Genomic DNA, 16,013 nt, shown 5'->3' on the forward strand with positions numbered 1-16,013 from the left:
TCTTTCGTTATCCTTTTAATGTCCATGGTATCTGTAGTTCTGTTCTTGTCATTTCTGATATTAGTAATTTTTGTCCTCTTCGTCTTTTTCTTAGTTAGCTTGGATAGAGGCTTATCAATTTTATTGATATTTTCAAAGTGCCAACTTTTGGTTTCATTATTTTCCCCTCTTGTTTTTCTGCTTTTAATTTCATTAATTTCTGCTCTAACTGGTATTATTTCTTTCCTCCTGCTTACTTTGGATTTAATTTTCTCTTGTTTCCCTAAGGTGTAGCCTTAGATGATTGATAGTAGATCTTTCTTGTATTCTAATGTACGTTTTCACGGTACTCCACAAACTCTGATGAGTTGTGTTTCATTTTCATTTAGTTCAAAATATATTTAAACTTCTCTTGAGATTTCTTCTTTGACCCATATGTTATTTAGGAGTAGGTTGTTTAATATCCACATATTTTGAAAATTTCCAGCTATCTTCCTGTTACTGATTTCTAGTTTATTCCATGGTGGGCTGAAGGTAGAAACTGTAAGATTTCTTTTATTTTAAATGTGTTAAGGTTTTTTTCACAGACCAGCGGGTGATCTATCGTGGTGAATGTTCCAAGCAAGTTTGAGAATAATGTGTCTTCTACTGTTGTTGATGAAGTAATCTGTAGATGTCCATTATAGTGATTGATAGCGTTGTTTTCAGCTATGTCCTTACTAATTTTCTGCCAGCTAGATTCACCCATTTCTGATAGAGGAGTGTTGACATCTCCAGCTGTAAAAATGAATTCATCTGTTTCTCCTGGCAGTTCTACAACATTTACCTCATGCATTTTGATGCTGTGTTGTTTGGTGCATACACATTAAAGTTTGTTATATCTTCTTAGAGAATTGACCCCTTTATCATTATGTAATGCCTCTCTTTCTCTCTCCATATGTATATTTATATATGTTTATAATTTTAAATAAGGACCGGTAGCAAAATATATATGTGTATATTTATATATGTGTATATATATATTTTTTCTTCCAGTCTATGATTTGTGTGGTCGGTAGGCAACTTCCAAGAAGGCCCCCAGAAGATCTCTGCCTCCTGGTTTCATGCTTTTGTTCAGTTCCCTTCCCTTGAGAACTTTGTTACTTCCTTCTAATGAGTAGAACATGGCAGAAGTGATGATGTGATTCTTCCAAGAATAGGTTAGTTATGTAAAGACTGTGGTTTCTCATTTGATCTCTTTCTTTATCTCTCTCTCCTCTGTCTCCCTCATCATTTTCTCTGAGGTGAGACAGCTTTCATAGTGTCGGGACACTCAAGCACCATATAGAGAGATCCACTTGGCAAGGAAGTGAGTTATCCAGTGAGGAACTGACATCTGTTCACAATCACATGAGTGAGCTTGGAAGTGGGTATTTCAGCTGATCGCAGCTTCAGCCAAAACTTAGACTGAATTCGAAGTGTTGCAGCTAAGCTGTTCCCAGATGGGAGACCCTCGGTAACTCTGTGAGATAATATATGTGTTTGTCTTAAGCTACTAAATTTGGGGTAATTTGTTGTGCATTAATAGGTATCTAGAACAGATTTTGGCGCCTGGAAGTGGGTGCTTCCATAACAAAATGCTAAAATGTAGGAGTGGCTTTAGAACCAGGCATTGAGCTTTGATGAGGCATTTGTGAAAGTCTAGGGTGCCTTGAGGAAGCTATTTATAGAAGCGCCATGGTCTTTGACAAGGGCTTACAGGAACGTGAGGGGTGTTTTCTTGGAAACTGTATAGAAGGGGACACCAGTTTTGTGGTGGCAGAAAGTTTGTTAATGCTATTGCCTGCGTTAATGGGGCAAGTAGGAATTACGGTTGATGAATTGAGGTGTCTTGCTAAGGAGATTTCCAAGCAAAGTGTTGGAGGTGCCGCCTGTTTTCTTTTTGATCCTTGTGGTAAAATGCAAGAGGATATAGATAAACTAAATTAAATGCTATTAAACAAAAAGGAGCCAGGAATCTGTGGTTTTGAAAATTCTCATTTTCTCCAGATGACAAATGGTGCTTCAGTTAAGAGATGAGCTCTGGGCTTCCCTGGTGGCGCAGCGGTTGAGAGTCCGCCTGCCGATGCAGGGGACACGGGTTCGTGCCCCGGTCCGGGAGGATCCCCCATGCCGCGGAGCGGCTGGGCCTGTGAGCCATGGCCGCTGAGCCTGCGCATCCGGAGCCTGTGCTCCACAGCGGGAGAGGCCACAACAGTGAGAGGCCTGCGTACCTCAAAAAAAAAAAAAAAAAAAAAAAGAGATGAGCTCTAAGAAAAACTCAAATCCAGGGCACTGCTAGGAAAACGGCGGGGAAAGAAATGAAGCCAAGGGTGTGGCCATGAAATCCTTTGTTAAGCTCTTAGAGGGATCTAAAGTGGTGCCTCAGTCATAAACACTGTTTCATAAGAGAGCAAGGCTACGCCCCAAAGCCCCTACTCACACGATGGTAAATCAGAACGCGGAGAGGCCTTCCGGCCCCCGGAACCGTGGGTATTGGCAGAAGTCAGGGTGAGAGAGCTATTTAGCTAAAAACATTTTACACCTTTCATGTAAAAGGAAAGATGGGTCAAACAGCAGAACTGAGAACCCAGAGGGCAGAGCGAAGGGCCGGAGAGGATGATTTCCAGGCGGTCCAGACATAATTAAGGAACTTGCAGAATTTCCCAGCTAGATTTGAAACCTGCTGTGGTCCAGTGACACCTTCGTGCTCTCCGCTTCCTTCCTTTGTGTACAGGAATGTCTGTAGACATTGTCTTATTCCTGACCCACCATTGTGTCTTGGTGTGCGGGGATGCAAATAACTTCTCTCTCTAGTTGTACAAGTCTACAGATGGAGAAAGACTGTACTCAGTGAGCCGTAATGAAGCAACTACACCTGAGGAGCCTCATCCACACGTGGGCCTAATATAAATGACAAGATTCTAGACTTAGAGCTGATGCCGTAATGGGATGAGATTTGGGGAACCCTGGGACGGAATGAGGAGTGTGTTATTCATGTGGGATAGAAATGAATCAGATGAATAGAATACACAGAAATATGGGATGTACTTCTGAGATTAGATTATGAAACGACTCTGGCTTCCACCTTGGGGTTTTCTTCTCCCCATCTCCCGCTCTCTCTCTCTCTCTCTCTCTCTCTGTTTCTGTTCGTTATTGCTTATTCTGGAGGAAGTCAACTGCAATGTCATTAGTACTGTCGAAAAGATGCTTTTCTTTTAATGAGCTGGGAAGTAGAACTTTTGAGTCTTGTCTGTGGACACGGGTGATCTTGGGAGTGGATACTCCCCCAGTTGAGCCTTTAGATGACGACAGCCCAGAACGACATTTGATTTCTGCCTCAAGAGAGACCTTGAGCCAGAACAACCCTGCTATGCTGCTTCCACATTCCTGACCCACAGAGACTGTAAGATGATAAATGTTTTGTTGTTTTGTTTGGTTTTTTTAGCCTCTAATTTTGGGGTAATTTATTAATCGGTAATAGATAACAGAGCTATTCTAGTTTCTTTGCGTTTCTATGTAAATTCTAGAATTAGCTCATAAATATGTACCCAAAAAAAGAAAATCTGTGAGGATTTTGATTGGGTTTGCATTGACTGAATCTATAGATCATATTTGGGTGAATTGATGTCTTAACAGTATAGAATATTCCAATTCGTGACCAAAAATTATCTCTCCATTTATTTAGGCTTTCTTTAATTTTAAAATTAGTGTTTATAATTTTGTGCGAATACGTCTGGTGCTATTGTAAATGGTACTTTTAAAATTTCAATTCCAATTGTTTAGTGCTAGTATATATAAATATTATTGCTAGTATATAAATATTTTGTGTGCCTACTTTGTATCCTGAAATTTTGCTAAGCTTATTTATTTATTTATTTACTTTGCGGTACGCGGGCCCCTCACTGTTGTGGCCTCTCCCGTCGCGGAGCACAGGCTCCGGACGCGCAGGCTCAGCGGCCATGGCTTACGGGCCCAGCCGCTCCGCGGCACGTGGGATCTTCCCGGACCGGGGCACAAACCCATGTCCCCTGCATCGGCAGGCGGACTCTCAACCACTGCGCCACCGGGGAAGCCCAAGCTTATTTATTGTTCTAAGAGATATTTTATAGATTCTTTGAAATTTTCTGTATAAATAGTCATGAAGTCTTCTTAACTGGCATTATCGACTAAAGTTAAACATGTGACCCAGCAATTTTAGTTTACTTGGTATATTTGCAATATAAATCAGTACTTACAACCATCAAAAGATATACAAAAGATTGCTCATAGCAGCTTGAGTCACAATAGCTCCCAAGGTGAAACAACTCAAATGGCTATGAACAGTAGAGAGGATAAATAAGTTTTGTATACCTATGTGGTAGAATGCTAGGCAGCAGTGGGAAAGAATGAAGCACTGCTACATGCAACAGCGTGGATGACTTTCACGGGCTCTGCGGTGAGACCAATGAGCCAGACAAAAGAGTGTACATTATGTAATCCCATTTTTATAATGTTCAAAAGCAGACAAAAGCAGTTTATGTTGTTAGAGATCAGAATAGTCGTCACCCTCGGAGCAAGGTATTAATTGGAAAGGAACACAAAAAAGCGGGCCTTCTTTGGTTCTGAAAGTGTTTTCAGTCTTGACACGGATGGTAGTTTCACGGGGATTTTCATGAGAATCACTGAGCTGCACACGTAGTATTTGTGCGTTACGGATGGGGATGGAGGAGACTGGACGACCTCATACGGAGATAGTGATCTTGGAGGTCACCGAGGGAGGGCAAATGATTACAGAGAGATGAGGGACGAGAACAGCCCCCCAGAGGGCACTAGCCTGAGTGAGAGAGTCCCACCAAAGTGTCTGGGTGGGATGGCCAGGGTTGTTTGGAAAGAGCAAGTATCGCCAAAATAACATCAGACACTGAAGGGCAAGCTGGGCCTGACATGTGCGATGCTGATACACGTGATTAACAGAGGCTGGCTGATGTTTCCAGCAAAGACGGAAGGGCCAGACCAGACAGTGAAATTCTTGGGAGAAGCCACTCTTGACATCCCACAGGCAACTGAAAACAAACTGCAGTCCTTGCCTATCCCTGGAACTTAGGAGAAACACCGTGCATGGTTGGGTTGTTTGGAGGACGCAAATGCCACATTTGGGAATCCGGCTAGCTCCAGTCCACACCCTAAAGAAGGCCATGTTTGAATGGGGGACTAAACGACAGCAGGTTACATCTGAGTCGCAAAAAGCAGTAGCTCTGCCATGCCCTTGGCCCTGATGATCCCCACTCAGTCGTGACTCTGGAAGAATCTGTAAGTCACACTTGGCAGGCTGGAGCTCATGGCTGAAGCCCGTGAGTGCCGCCCAGTGGCAAACACTGGGATTTTGGACCAGGACGGCTCCAGACCCAGCGGTGATGGCACACACCATCTGAGAGCCAATCACCAGTTGCTGTTGGGCACTGAGTGCGAGTGTCCCTGAGACTGAGGACGTAAAATAGTCCTGAAGCCGGAGATAACCATAATGTCTTGGGCGATGTCAGAGAAACACTGCGATACGGAGGGAGTTCCACGATGACCTGGAAATGGACCCTGAGGAGCACACTGCCTGGGGGCGGGAGGACCGGTTCCTCGTATTCACGCGCTGGGAGCCTCTTCGCCTATGGCTGGCTTTAGGGCCATATGCAGAGTGGCCAGATACCGCTGCCGCGCGGACAACGTCCTATGACCATCGCTTGACTGACCAACCATAAGCGTCTTGGTTTAGGGAGGGCAGCATCCCGTCCCGGCACTCCAGGAGGCTGTAAACGGGTCCTGATGGGAAGAGACACTCCGGATGAGGCTTTGCACACCTGACGGTAGGTGAAAATGCTGAGACACTGTAAAAAGACTGGAACTAAGGTACTGTCCCGATTGGACCGCGGAGCTACGTTTCTTCAAACCAGGGAACACGCTTACAGCCCACGGTGTCCAACAGTGGCAAAGAGACACCGTATCCGGTGGATACATCGTGTAGCATTTCATCCTCAGAGGAGTGGTTTGATGGGGAGCTGGATGGGTCGTCGAAACGCTCGTTTAAAGGGTACGTAGCACTGGCTCCCTCTCAGCACGAGGGAGGCCAGGAGAGGGTCCCTACTCAGTAGCCCCCTCCTTTGCTGGGGGAGGGGGAGGGGAGATGCAGTTCTCAACTTTCCTTTTCCTGTGCAGTGGTCCTGGGACCAGGGCTGCCACTGCAGGTACTGGAAGCAGGGAAGGCCCCTCAGCAAGAACCTATAAGGGTGCTTTAAACCTCTAGGCCAGAATTTCCGAGGGAGATGGGGTGAATTGTGCCCCATTGTCTCTGGAAACATTGGAGCGGGCGGGGAATGCAGTGGTGTGGTCGCTGGTTGAGGAGGCCCATGGACTCTGCCCTTGGGTGCCCCCCCATGTTGGGGGAGCTGGCTGAGGGGGAGGCCCTTGCTGGACTGGCATTGCTGCCAGGATTCTGGAGTAGCACAGGGGCTGAAACTAATGTCCCTTGCAAAGGTGGAAAAGTTTGGACTAAAATCGATGACAAATGGAGAGAAAGAAAGATAATACCTGAGGGCAAAGGAATGCATAAATGTCGTCTGCAAGGAGGGAAGTCCAGATAGCGTCCCAAATAGGACACGGGAGACCCCCTGTGACTTTGAGAGAACAAACATTTCTTGAACAGTGCCAACCTAAAAGAAAACGTGAACGAGTGAGACTGATAAGGGAGAACGCATCTCTCCATTAATAAGGAGTAACTTCCCTCTATCAGCACCATGGACCAACTTAGGTCACACGTCTACCTGAAGCTGAACTCTTTCCGAGGCAACGCTGTGAGCTGGTTTTCTGAATTCTGGGTTCTTGTGGATCTGTTGAGGGCAAATGGATGTAACAACCACGCTTAGTATACAGGCTTAGACTAGTTAATACTCTCCCAGGAGTTAGGAACAGGTGGTCTTGCCCCAAGTCCCATGGACTCAGTAGGGAAGGGATGGGCCCCCAGACAGACTGGTGCCCAGGACTTCATCAGAAGAAATTAGTGAGAGGATGAAGAATGGAGAATATACCAATATACGGAGTGGAGAATATACTTGTAATACAAATAAATTACCAAAAACACCTGAAGTTATGAACACAGAATTCAAATCAATGAAAGAAATACAGTGAGTTCAATTAAAAACAAGTAAAAGACTTAAGTCTTTCACCAGGGGTTAAGAGGATAGGGCGGAAGGAGGGGAGGGATGAACTGGGAGACTGGCAGTGACACATACACACTACCATATATAAAATAGATAACTAATGAGGACCTACTGTGTAGCACAGGGAACTCCACTCAGTACTCTGTAATGACCTATATGGGGAAAGAATCTAGAAAAGAGTGGATACATGTATATGTATAACTGATTCACTTTGCTGTGTACCTGAAACTAACACAACATTGTAAAGCAACTATATTCCAATAAAAATTTAAAAAAAGACAAGTAAAAGACTTAAGTAGGGGCTTCCCTGGTGGCGCAGTGGTTGAGAGTCCGCCTGCCAATGCAGGGGACACGGGTTCGAGCCCTGGTCTGGGAGGATCCCACATGCCGCGGAGCAACTAAGCCTGTGCGCCACAGCTACTGAGCCTGCACTCTAGAGCCCGCAAGCCACAACTACTGAGCCCATGTGCCACAACTACTGAAACCCGTGTGCCTAGAGCCCGTGCTCTGCAACAAGAGAAGCCACTGCAATGAGAAGCCCGCGCACCACACGGAAGAGTGGCCCCTGCTCACCGCAACCACAGAAAGCCCGCGTGCAGCAATGAAGACTTGATGCAGCCAAAAATAAAATAAAATAATAAATAAATTTAAAAGAAAAAGACTTAAGCAGTTGTTTCTGAAGAAAGAGAGCCAGCTGGACGCTAAGTGTATGAGCAGGGGCCCAACTTTACCAGCAGCTATAGGGAAACGCACGCTGGTGTAAGAAGGCATCGTCCAAATGGACAAGAACATAAAAATGTGAGCTCGATCCACACTCTTCGTTAGTTGGTTAGCTTCTATTGCGTGGACGTAGTACAATTGGCTTGTTAAAGGACATCCGAGTTATTTCCAGCTTTTAACGATTATGAAAAGAGCTGCTGTAAACATTCGTGCATAGGTTTTTGTGCAAATGTACTTAGCTTTATAAGAAACTGCTGAGCTGTTTCCCAGGGTGGCGGTACGACCAGAGTTGCAGCCGCACCAGCAGTGTCCGGGAGTTCCAGTCTCCCTGCCTCCTGGCCAGCGGTGAGGTTGTGGCTAATGGTGGTACACACTTTCTCCTGTGCTTTTGGCCGTCCTTTTATCCTCTTTGATGAAGCGTCTGTCCGCCCATTTTGTAATCGGCCGTCCTTTTTTCATTCCATTGGCTTTCCCGAGAGCAGGAAAGTCACTGGCAAGTTGCGGTATTTATTTACAAGCATGACAGCCTCCCTCTGCATGCTCCTCCCCATGTCCAAGCTCAGTGATTCTCCATCAAGGGCAGCCCCAGACTCACTGGGCAAGCACAGGTCTCTAGGTCACTCCTGTTCTCCAGCCAACACAAAACCATCTTTTGGAAACGTTTGCAAGACGGGCCTGTTTTGGCTGAGACTAATACAATGGTGTGTGTGTGTTGATTACATAGATGGGGGAAAAGTTCTTATGCCAGAAACTCAAATTTCCCTGCCCCTTTGTGAGTAATAACATCCATGAACCCTGAGGTAGAGCAGGGTCCCCACCGAGTCCATCGCCCCGGACCACGCCGCGGTCATGGCACATGGAGCACCCCTGCCCCCAAGCAGGAGTCATACCCCTCCCCAGCCCCAAAGGAAGGGGTAGCATAGGTCTTGGTAAGGACAGTGCTGTGTGGCTGGAGACTGAGTGGATTGGGGAGGAAGCTCGGTCAAGGGCCAGGACACCTGGACAGGGCACAGGGAGTGTCAGCGGCGAAGCCCAGCAGACGTCACGAGCAGGGACCGGAGGCCCGGGACGGGAGGGGAGATTCTGTGCTAATTGGTGATGTGGGCAGTTACATCTCCGTGGAGGGGTAAGTGGACCCTGGAGCCCCGCATCTGTGCGCGATGGGGAGATGGCCAACAGCCGTTCTTCCGGCGCCGCCTTTGAACAGGCAGATGTCAGAGCCAGACCGGCTACTTCAGGACAGGACAGGCCACGCTGGGGGCCGCCCGCTCAGGGCCCAGTGGGCAGAGAGGAGCGACGCCCCGCCTGCGCTGGGCTCGGGGAGGCCAGGGACACCCGCGGCTCTCCAGGTAGGTTTCCGCGGGGTCCTGCCCCTCGGTGAAGTGGCCGGTCTGGCTGCCTCTGGACCTCGTCCCTCGGAGGGAAGTGTTTGGGGCGGGGCCGGGGTTGAGAGGTCCCTGATCTCACAAGGTGGGGGCTTCCTCCCCGCGTGCTTCACCCCACTGCACCCCGCATCTCCAGCATCCTCCCCCCTGAGCTCTGAAGTTCTCCACCGAGGGGCACTCTTGCCACCGCCCACTTCGTCCGCCCCCCAGGAGACGCCCCCCACTCTAGGAACATGCGGGAACCCCTGCCGAAGGTCTGCTCGTCCCTGCCCGCCACCCCAAGCTACTTACAGGATGCTCTCCATCTCTCTCCCCGACACATGCCTGCCTGCCCGGGCCCCCTCCCGTTCCCTCCTGTCCTCACAAGGAGTCTGCTGAAACGGGACGTGGAGGGACGTTTCCAGACAGGAACACTCTTTGTGTCTATTCCCCGTTTGCTGCAAAGCCAGAGCGGGTGTTGGTGGGAGAGGGGGGCGCAGGCTGGTGCTGTCTCCACTTTGCTCACGTCCCTTGTCGGGGTGCCCTGAGTCTCAGTGCAAGGGACCCCCGATTTGGGGGAGAGCTACCCCCGCCGCCGCCCCTCCGGCCCCGCATCCTCCCCTCCTGCCCTGCATCCTCCCCTCTGCTCACCCGCATCTTCCCCTCCGGGCCCCCCGCATCCTCCCCTCTGCTCACCTGGCTCCGGCCCCCTTCCACTGTCTCCCTCAATCCCACTGTGTCTGGCCCTCATGTAAACTTCCACTGATTCCCTCTCTGATGAGGCTGGAAATGACCACACATTTCCCTCATAACTGGGAACTTTGAGAGCAACAAGAAATGCAGAGGAACCTAAGAGTCACTTCCCTGAAACCCTCTGCTCCGGCCCGGCAGGCTAAGGGCTGCTGCCCATCTCAGCGTGAAAGCCAGTGGCCTCCCCATGGCCCACGAGGCTCTGCTGACGTCCCCCCTTCCTTGGTGACAGAGCCCCCAACCACTGCTCTGTGTCACCCTGCTCCAGCCAGGCTGTGTCCGTGCCGCCCTCCACGCACCCAGAGGTGCCCTGGTGTCCCCCACTCCCCCCGTAGCCCCCTGGCCAGTCCTCACCCCGTGGGGACTTTGCCCCTGGGTCGGTGTCGCCTTCTCACTGACCCTTGCTCCCCACGGCCCTAACCCGGACCCGCCTTCCGGTCTCACTCGCCATCTCCGTACATCCTAAGCAGCTTATCTGCGTGTTATGAGCGGTGTTTACTGTCCTGTCTGCTTCCCTGCCCTCCCTAGAACTTACATTTCATGGAGGCAGACGTTTCCGACTGTTTTCTCTCCCCATCGACCCCAAGTACCTTGAAACCATCACTCCCCAATAGTGGGCGCTCAGTATCAGATGGACGGATAAGTAGGGGCCCCTCCCCTGCTTCCTCCGTGAGGTCTGAACATTGCGACCCTACTCACTGTGTCTCTACGTGGTGGTCCCTCAGATCCAACACGTCCCAAAACAAGGTCTTCCTCCTCCTTTCTCTCACAAGTGTGCACCTCCCTTCTGCACCCAAATCCTGAGCTCTCCCTTTGGGGGCATCTCATAGCAGTGCTGGGAGCCCAGGGAGCCCTCGGGAGGAGATCACAGCTGAGACCTGACGGACGCCCAAGTTCCGCTGGTGACGGGGCGGCAGGGGTACCTGAGGTCAGCAAGGTGCTCTCAGGGACTGAACGTGATTCCTGGGGCAGGATTCTGTCGTTCGACGGGGACAGACAGGAGCCAGGGGGCAGCAGAGGGCTTTGCTCAGAAGAGTGGTGTTTGGACGGATGCGGCTGGGAGAGGGATCTGCGTGCAGCTCTCTGCCCCACGCAGGGTGGACCAGATGGAGTCAGGGACTGTGGAGGAGGACCAGTCAGAGTTTTGGTTACGATCATTCCGGGTGCGGTGATGGAGCCTGAACTCGCGGTGGCTGGAGGAAGCCCACGAGGGTGGCGACAAGGGAGCCTGCTGGAGAGACGTGATGCTGTGGGAGGGGTGGGACCGGCCTTGTCTTAGCCACGGGGATAAGGAGAGCTGAAGCTTGGTGTCCGCCCGGGCAGCGGGGTAGATGGTGGTGCCCTGGTCCGAGATGAACACGAGGAGGGCGTGGACTCCAGGGCCCGTGGAGGCCTCCTGTCATCGGCTGGACGCACGGGTGGGATCTGCAGACAGACAGGGCGGTGCGGGCGTCATCTGGTGGAGACTGGAGGTGGGTGGCTTTGCTGAGTGTGGGCAGTGAGAGCAGAAAGCTGGGGCCACAGCACCAAATGCGGAGGCGAGGCGAGTGGAGACGGAACGAAACATCCCCCAGAAATTAGGGAAGGGCTGGTCACTGGCATCTGGGGGGCCACCGGTCCGCGGCGCGTGGGGACAGAAGCCAGGTGGCTGCGGGCCGAGAGGGCAGGAACCCAGACCATGGCTGCCCCTGAGCATTGATGGACGAGAGGGGTCCAGGCGTGACAGAGATGCCAAGTCGGGGGGACGTCTGGGGACTCAGCGGAGACAGCGGCAAACAGGAGAGCCCGGAGGAGAGAGGGCGGGAAACGTGCGCCCAAGGAGACTGGTTGGGGGGCGTGAGCAGAGCTGCAGGGGCAGCTCGGCTCTGAGGCAGGAGCCCCGCACCCCACAGCTGGAGCCGGACCACAAAGGAGCTGCAGGTGCCGCCTGCTGAGAGGGCCGTTCTCGCCCTGCCCAAGGGTCCAGCCCTTCGGGGTGCACGGGGACACGGAAGCTGCCCCAGCCCTTCCAACTGTTCAGGACAAGCCAGAAATCTGTGCTTCTGTGTGGAATGTGCTGATTTTCCAAAACGATGATCAGAGTGAGGGTGTGGGGCTTCCCTGGTGGCACAGTGGTTGGGAGTCCGCCTGCCGGTGCAGGGAACACGGGTTCGTGCCCCGGTCCGGGAGGATCCCACATGCCGTGGAGCGGCTGGGCCCGTGAGCCATGGCCGCTGAGCCTGTGCTCCGCAACGGGAGAGGCCACAACAGTGAGAGGCCCGCGTACTGCAAAAAAAAAAAGAACCACTGCGTAAATCTTTGCCTTTTCTTCTGGCCAATACTGTTTATTTTGTGAACTTGCATTTTATAACCTGTTAGAATAGTGTCAGGGGGCAACCAGAAACTCTAACTGTCCATCTTAACAGTTCCAAATTTCTAGCCCACACCCAAATGGGTTCACTTTTTTCTCTTGTAGACATCCCTCGGGAAGAGCCACAGCCTTGGTGTTTGAGGACCCGGTGTGTCCTGGTGCGGCCACGACCTTGGGTAAGTCCATGAACTTTCCACTGTGAGCCTCAGATTTTCATCTGAAGAATGTGAGCCTTGTTCTCCCAGGGCCGTGGTGAGGATTTCAGGGGGGATTTATGTGGACACACCTGACACTTGATAAGGTCTAGGTGCTCCTTTATGGCATTGAGGCTGGCTCTGGGGGACCCACCTGCAGGATGGAGAGAGCGTGCCGGAGCGGCCAACGGACTGCTCTGGAAACACTGCATGTAGGAGCCTTGTTTTCATGCCCCTTTCACTCCGCCATCACCCCTGTCACGTGCTGGACAGGTGGCCTCTCCCTCAGCGACAGGTCCCTTGAGAATGTTCTGGACTCCTCCCCTCTGCTGCCCAGCCACCCTCTGCCTTCTGTTTTCTCTCCTCCAGAATCGTGTTGACACCTCCCCTTGCTGATACTCCCTCCGGATCTTTTTGATGTTATGGGGTTTTATCTTTTTATTCCTTTACCATATTTTAAGAGGGCCTTGACGTGGTGCAAAGATAGACATGTAACCACTCTCCGCTCTTGGCCTGGGAGGCTGCTTCTTCTCCTGCAGACCCCCAGCCCTGTGGAGGGACCCCATGGGTCTGGGGTCTGGTTTGGCTGCCACACACCCCACCATCCCATGAGCCCTCCTGGTGTCCCTTCCTCTTATACAATCATCTCTGAAACCAAGCGAAAGACCAAGCATCTCCTAGTATAGATGACCCTGGTGGCGAAGGGCTGTGCATCGTTACCGCTGTTAGATTCCTTGGGAAAGTCTGGGTTATAAGAGCAATTAGATGGTTTCAAGATTGCCTGGGGGAGGAAAAGGGCAGCGCGTTCTGGAGCCCCGCGGGTCGCCAGGAGACCTAGAGCCGCCATGTTCAGTGACAAAGGCTTAACTTGGAGACACTTTCTGCTCCCCTGCTGCTCCAGGAGCCAGCTGTCCCCTCCTTGGGCCAAAACTCACCCCCAGGCTGAGCTGTGCTTTCTTCCCCAGCCGTCCTCGGCCCTCATCTGGCACGAAGCCGGTTTGCAGCCCTGGGCTCCCCACACGGAAGGATGAGGGGAGAACGTGACCGAGGTCAGCGCCTTCACGCTGGTGGGCTTCCTCACGGCCCCGGCTGCCTCCCTTTTCGTGCTGGTGGAGAACCTGGCCGTCATCCTCACCATCTGGGGCAGCTCCTCCCTCCACAGGCCCATGCACTGCTTTCCGGGCATCCTGTCGTCCCTGGAGATCTGGTACGTGTCTGACACCATCCCTAAGATGCTGGGCGGCTTCCTCATGCAGCGGGGACACATCTCCTTCATTGGCTGCATGACTCAGCTCTACTTCTTCAACTCCCTGGTGTGCACCGGGTGTGTGCTCCTGGCCTCCATGGCCTGCGACCGCTACCAAGCCATCATGACCATGGGGCTGTGTGTCCAGCTGGTGGCCTTCGCCTTCGTGAGTGGCTTCGCCATCTCTGTGATCAAGGTCTACTCTATCTCCAGCACCACGTTCTATGGCTCCAATGTCCTGAGCACGTCTTCTGTGACATCTCCCTCATCCTCAAGCTGGCCCGCACGGACTTCTCGACCGCCGAGCTGGTCGGCTTTGTCCTGACCTTCAGCATCCTGGTGTTCCCGCTCATGGCCACCATGCTTTCCTACGGACACATCACCCTGGCCGTCCCGCGCGTCCCCTCGGCCACGGGCCGTCGGCGAGCCTTCTCCACCTGCGCCTCCTACCTCACCGTGGTCACCATCTTCTACACGGCCTTGATATTCATGTACGTCTGGCCCCAGGCCATGGATTCCCAGAGCTCCAACAAGCTCATCTCTGCTGTTTACACCGTCCTCACCCCAGTCATCAACCCCTTGATCTACTGTCTGAGGAACAAAGAATTCAAGGATGCTCTGAAAAAGGCTCTGGACTTAGGTCAACTTTCACAGTAGCACAATTAAATGTCCTATAGTCTAATCTGTGGTGATAATAAAAACAACACCTTATAGGACACTTTACTTTCTTTAATAGTGACAATGTAATTAATTAATTAATCAGTTTATTTTTGGCTGTGCCACGCAGCTTGCAGGATGCTAGTTTCCCCACCAGGAATCGAACCCGCACCCTCAGCAGTGAAAGAGCAGAGTCCTAGCCACTGGACCACTAGGGAATTCCCACTTTACGTTTTTAAAGTAAAATTTTTCATGAAATTTAGCAACCCTACAGAACTGTGAATAAATAAGAAGTCTTCATCCGGATTTGGTTTCACAAATGAACCACACTTATGTCACCAGCACCCAGATCAAGAGTCAGAAGCTACCCTCACAGCCCGTCCCCAAGATTTCCACTATCCGGACTTCTAACACCAGATGCTACTTTTGACGTTTTTGACGTTTTTATGAATAAGACCATGCAGGATGATTTTACATTTGACTTCTTGCATTCATTATGATGTCTGAGTGAATCCTCAAAGTTTCTGCATGTAGCAATAACACGTGCATAGAATGTGTAATACCCCACAGTACAAATACATCACAATACATTTATACATGTTCCTGTTGGGGATAGAATTACGGATACTGCCTGTTATGGATAGTGCCGCTATAAATAACTGGTTTGTGTCTTTTCATGAATGTACGTACGGTGTTGTGAGCTGTGTGCTAGGCCAGACCTGCGTACATAAAGGCTACGCCTACAATTCCTGCAACGAAAGATTCACGTATGATCAGGCTTCACAGAAACAGCAAGACTGTTTCCCCAAGTGGGTGCGTGAGAATTCCAGTAGCTCCGTATCCTTACCAACACTTGGCATGCTAAGAATTCTCTATTTGCCATTCTTCCGGGGTTGCAGAAGAAGTTCTCTCTGCAACCTTAACTCGCATTTCCAATGACCAAGGCTGCTGGGCACTTTTGTAAGTTTAGTGGTTTAATGTCCTTCCGGATGTGCCCTTTCTGGAGGGCCCTTGCAATCAGGTCTTTTGCCTATTTTTATACTGAGTCACTTTTTCTTTTTAACATGCAGGAGTTCTTACGTATTCCGGGTCCATGCCCTCTGTTGGTTATATTTACTGCAAAAATGCCCTAGTGTCTGGGCTTGCCTTTCATTCTCTTAATGGTGTCTTTTGATGAAGAGAAGTTCTTTATTTTGATGCCTAATTTGTTCATTTTCCCCGTTTATATTAGTTCTTTATTTTCCATCTGTTTGCCTCCAAGATCACGAAGATATTCTCCTGTTTAATTCCAGAAGATTAGTTGTCTTACCTTTCATGTTTAGATTCAGTCCATCCGAAACTGATTTTTATTTATGGTATGAGGTATGGGTCAACGTTAATTCTTTTCTACAGGGATATGATATTGACAAGAACCCACTATTTATTGAAAAGACCATGCTTTCCCCTCCGCAATGTCACCCTTTTCATAAACCAAATACCTATCTATCTATCATCTATCTATCTATCTATCTACTCTTATCTCTTTTTGTACTCCTCATTCTGTCCCAT

At 50.4% G+C, this 16,013-nt stretch overlaps 1 protein-coding gene across 1 annotated transcript; it reads left to right on the top strand.

Annotated features, from left to right (window-relative positions):
* Window positions 1–1,695: 1,695 nt before the first annotated feature.
* On the top strand, window positions 1,696–14,594 carry LOC112410295 (olfactory receptor 6B2-like). Its single transcript, XM_024760814.1, is given in 5 exon segments — window positions 1,696–1,723; window positions 9,112–9,253; window positions 12,474–12,544; window positions 13,595–14,047; window positions 14,050–14,594. Coding segments are annotated over 5 exon segments (1,110 nt in total). The 3' UTR covers window positions 14,466–14,594.
* The last annotated feature ends 1,419 nt before the right edge of the window (window positions 14,595–16,013 follow it).

Source organism: Neophocaena asiaeorientalis, unplaced genomic scaffold, assembly GCF_003031525.2.
Source record: "Neophocaena asiaeorientalis asiaeorientalis breed wild unplaced genomic scaffold, Neophocaena_asiaeorientalis_V1.1 scaffold185, whole genome shotgun sequence".
Lineage (NCBI taxonomy): Eukaryota > Metazoa > Chordata > Mammalia > Artiodactyla > Phocoenidae > Neophocaena > Neophocaena asiaeorientalis.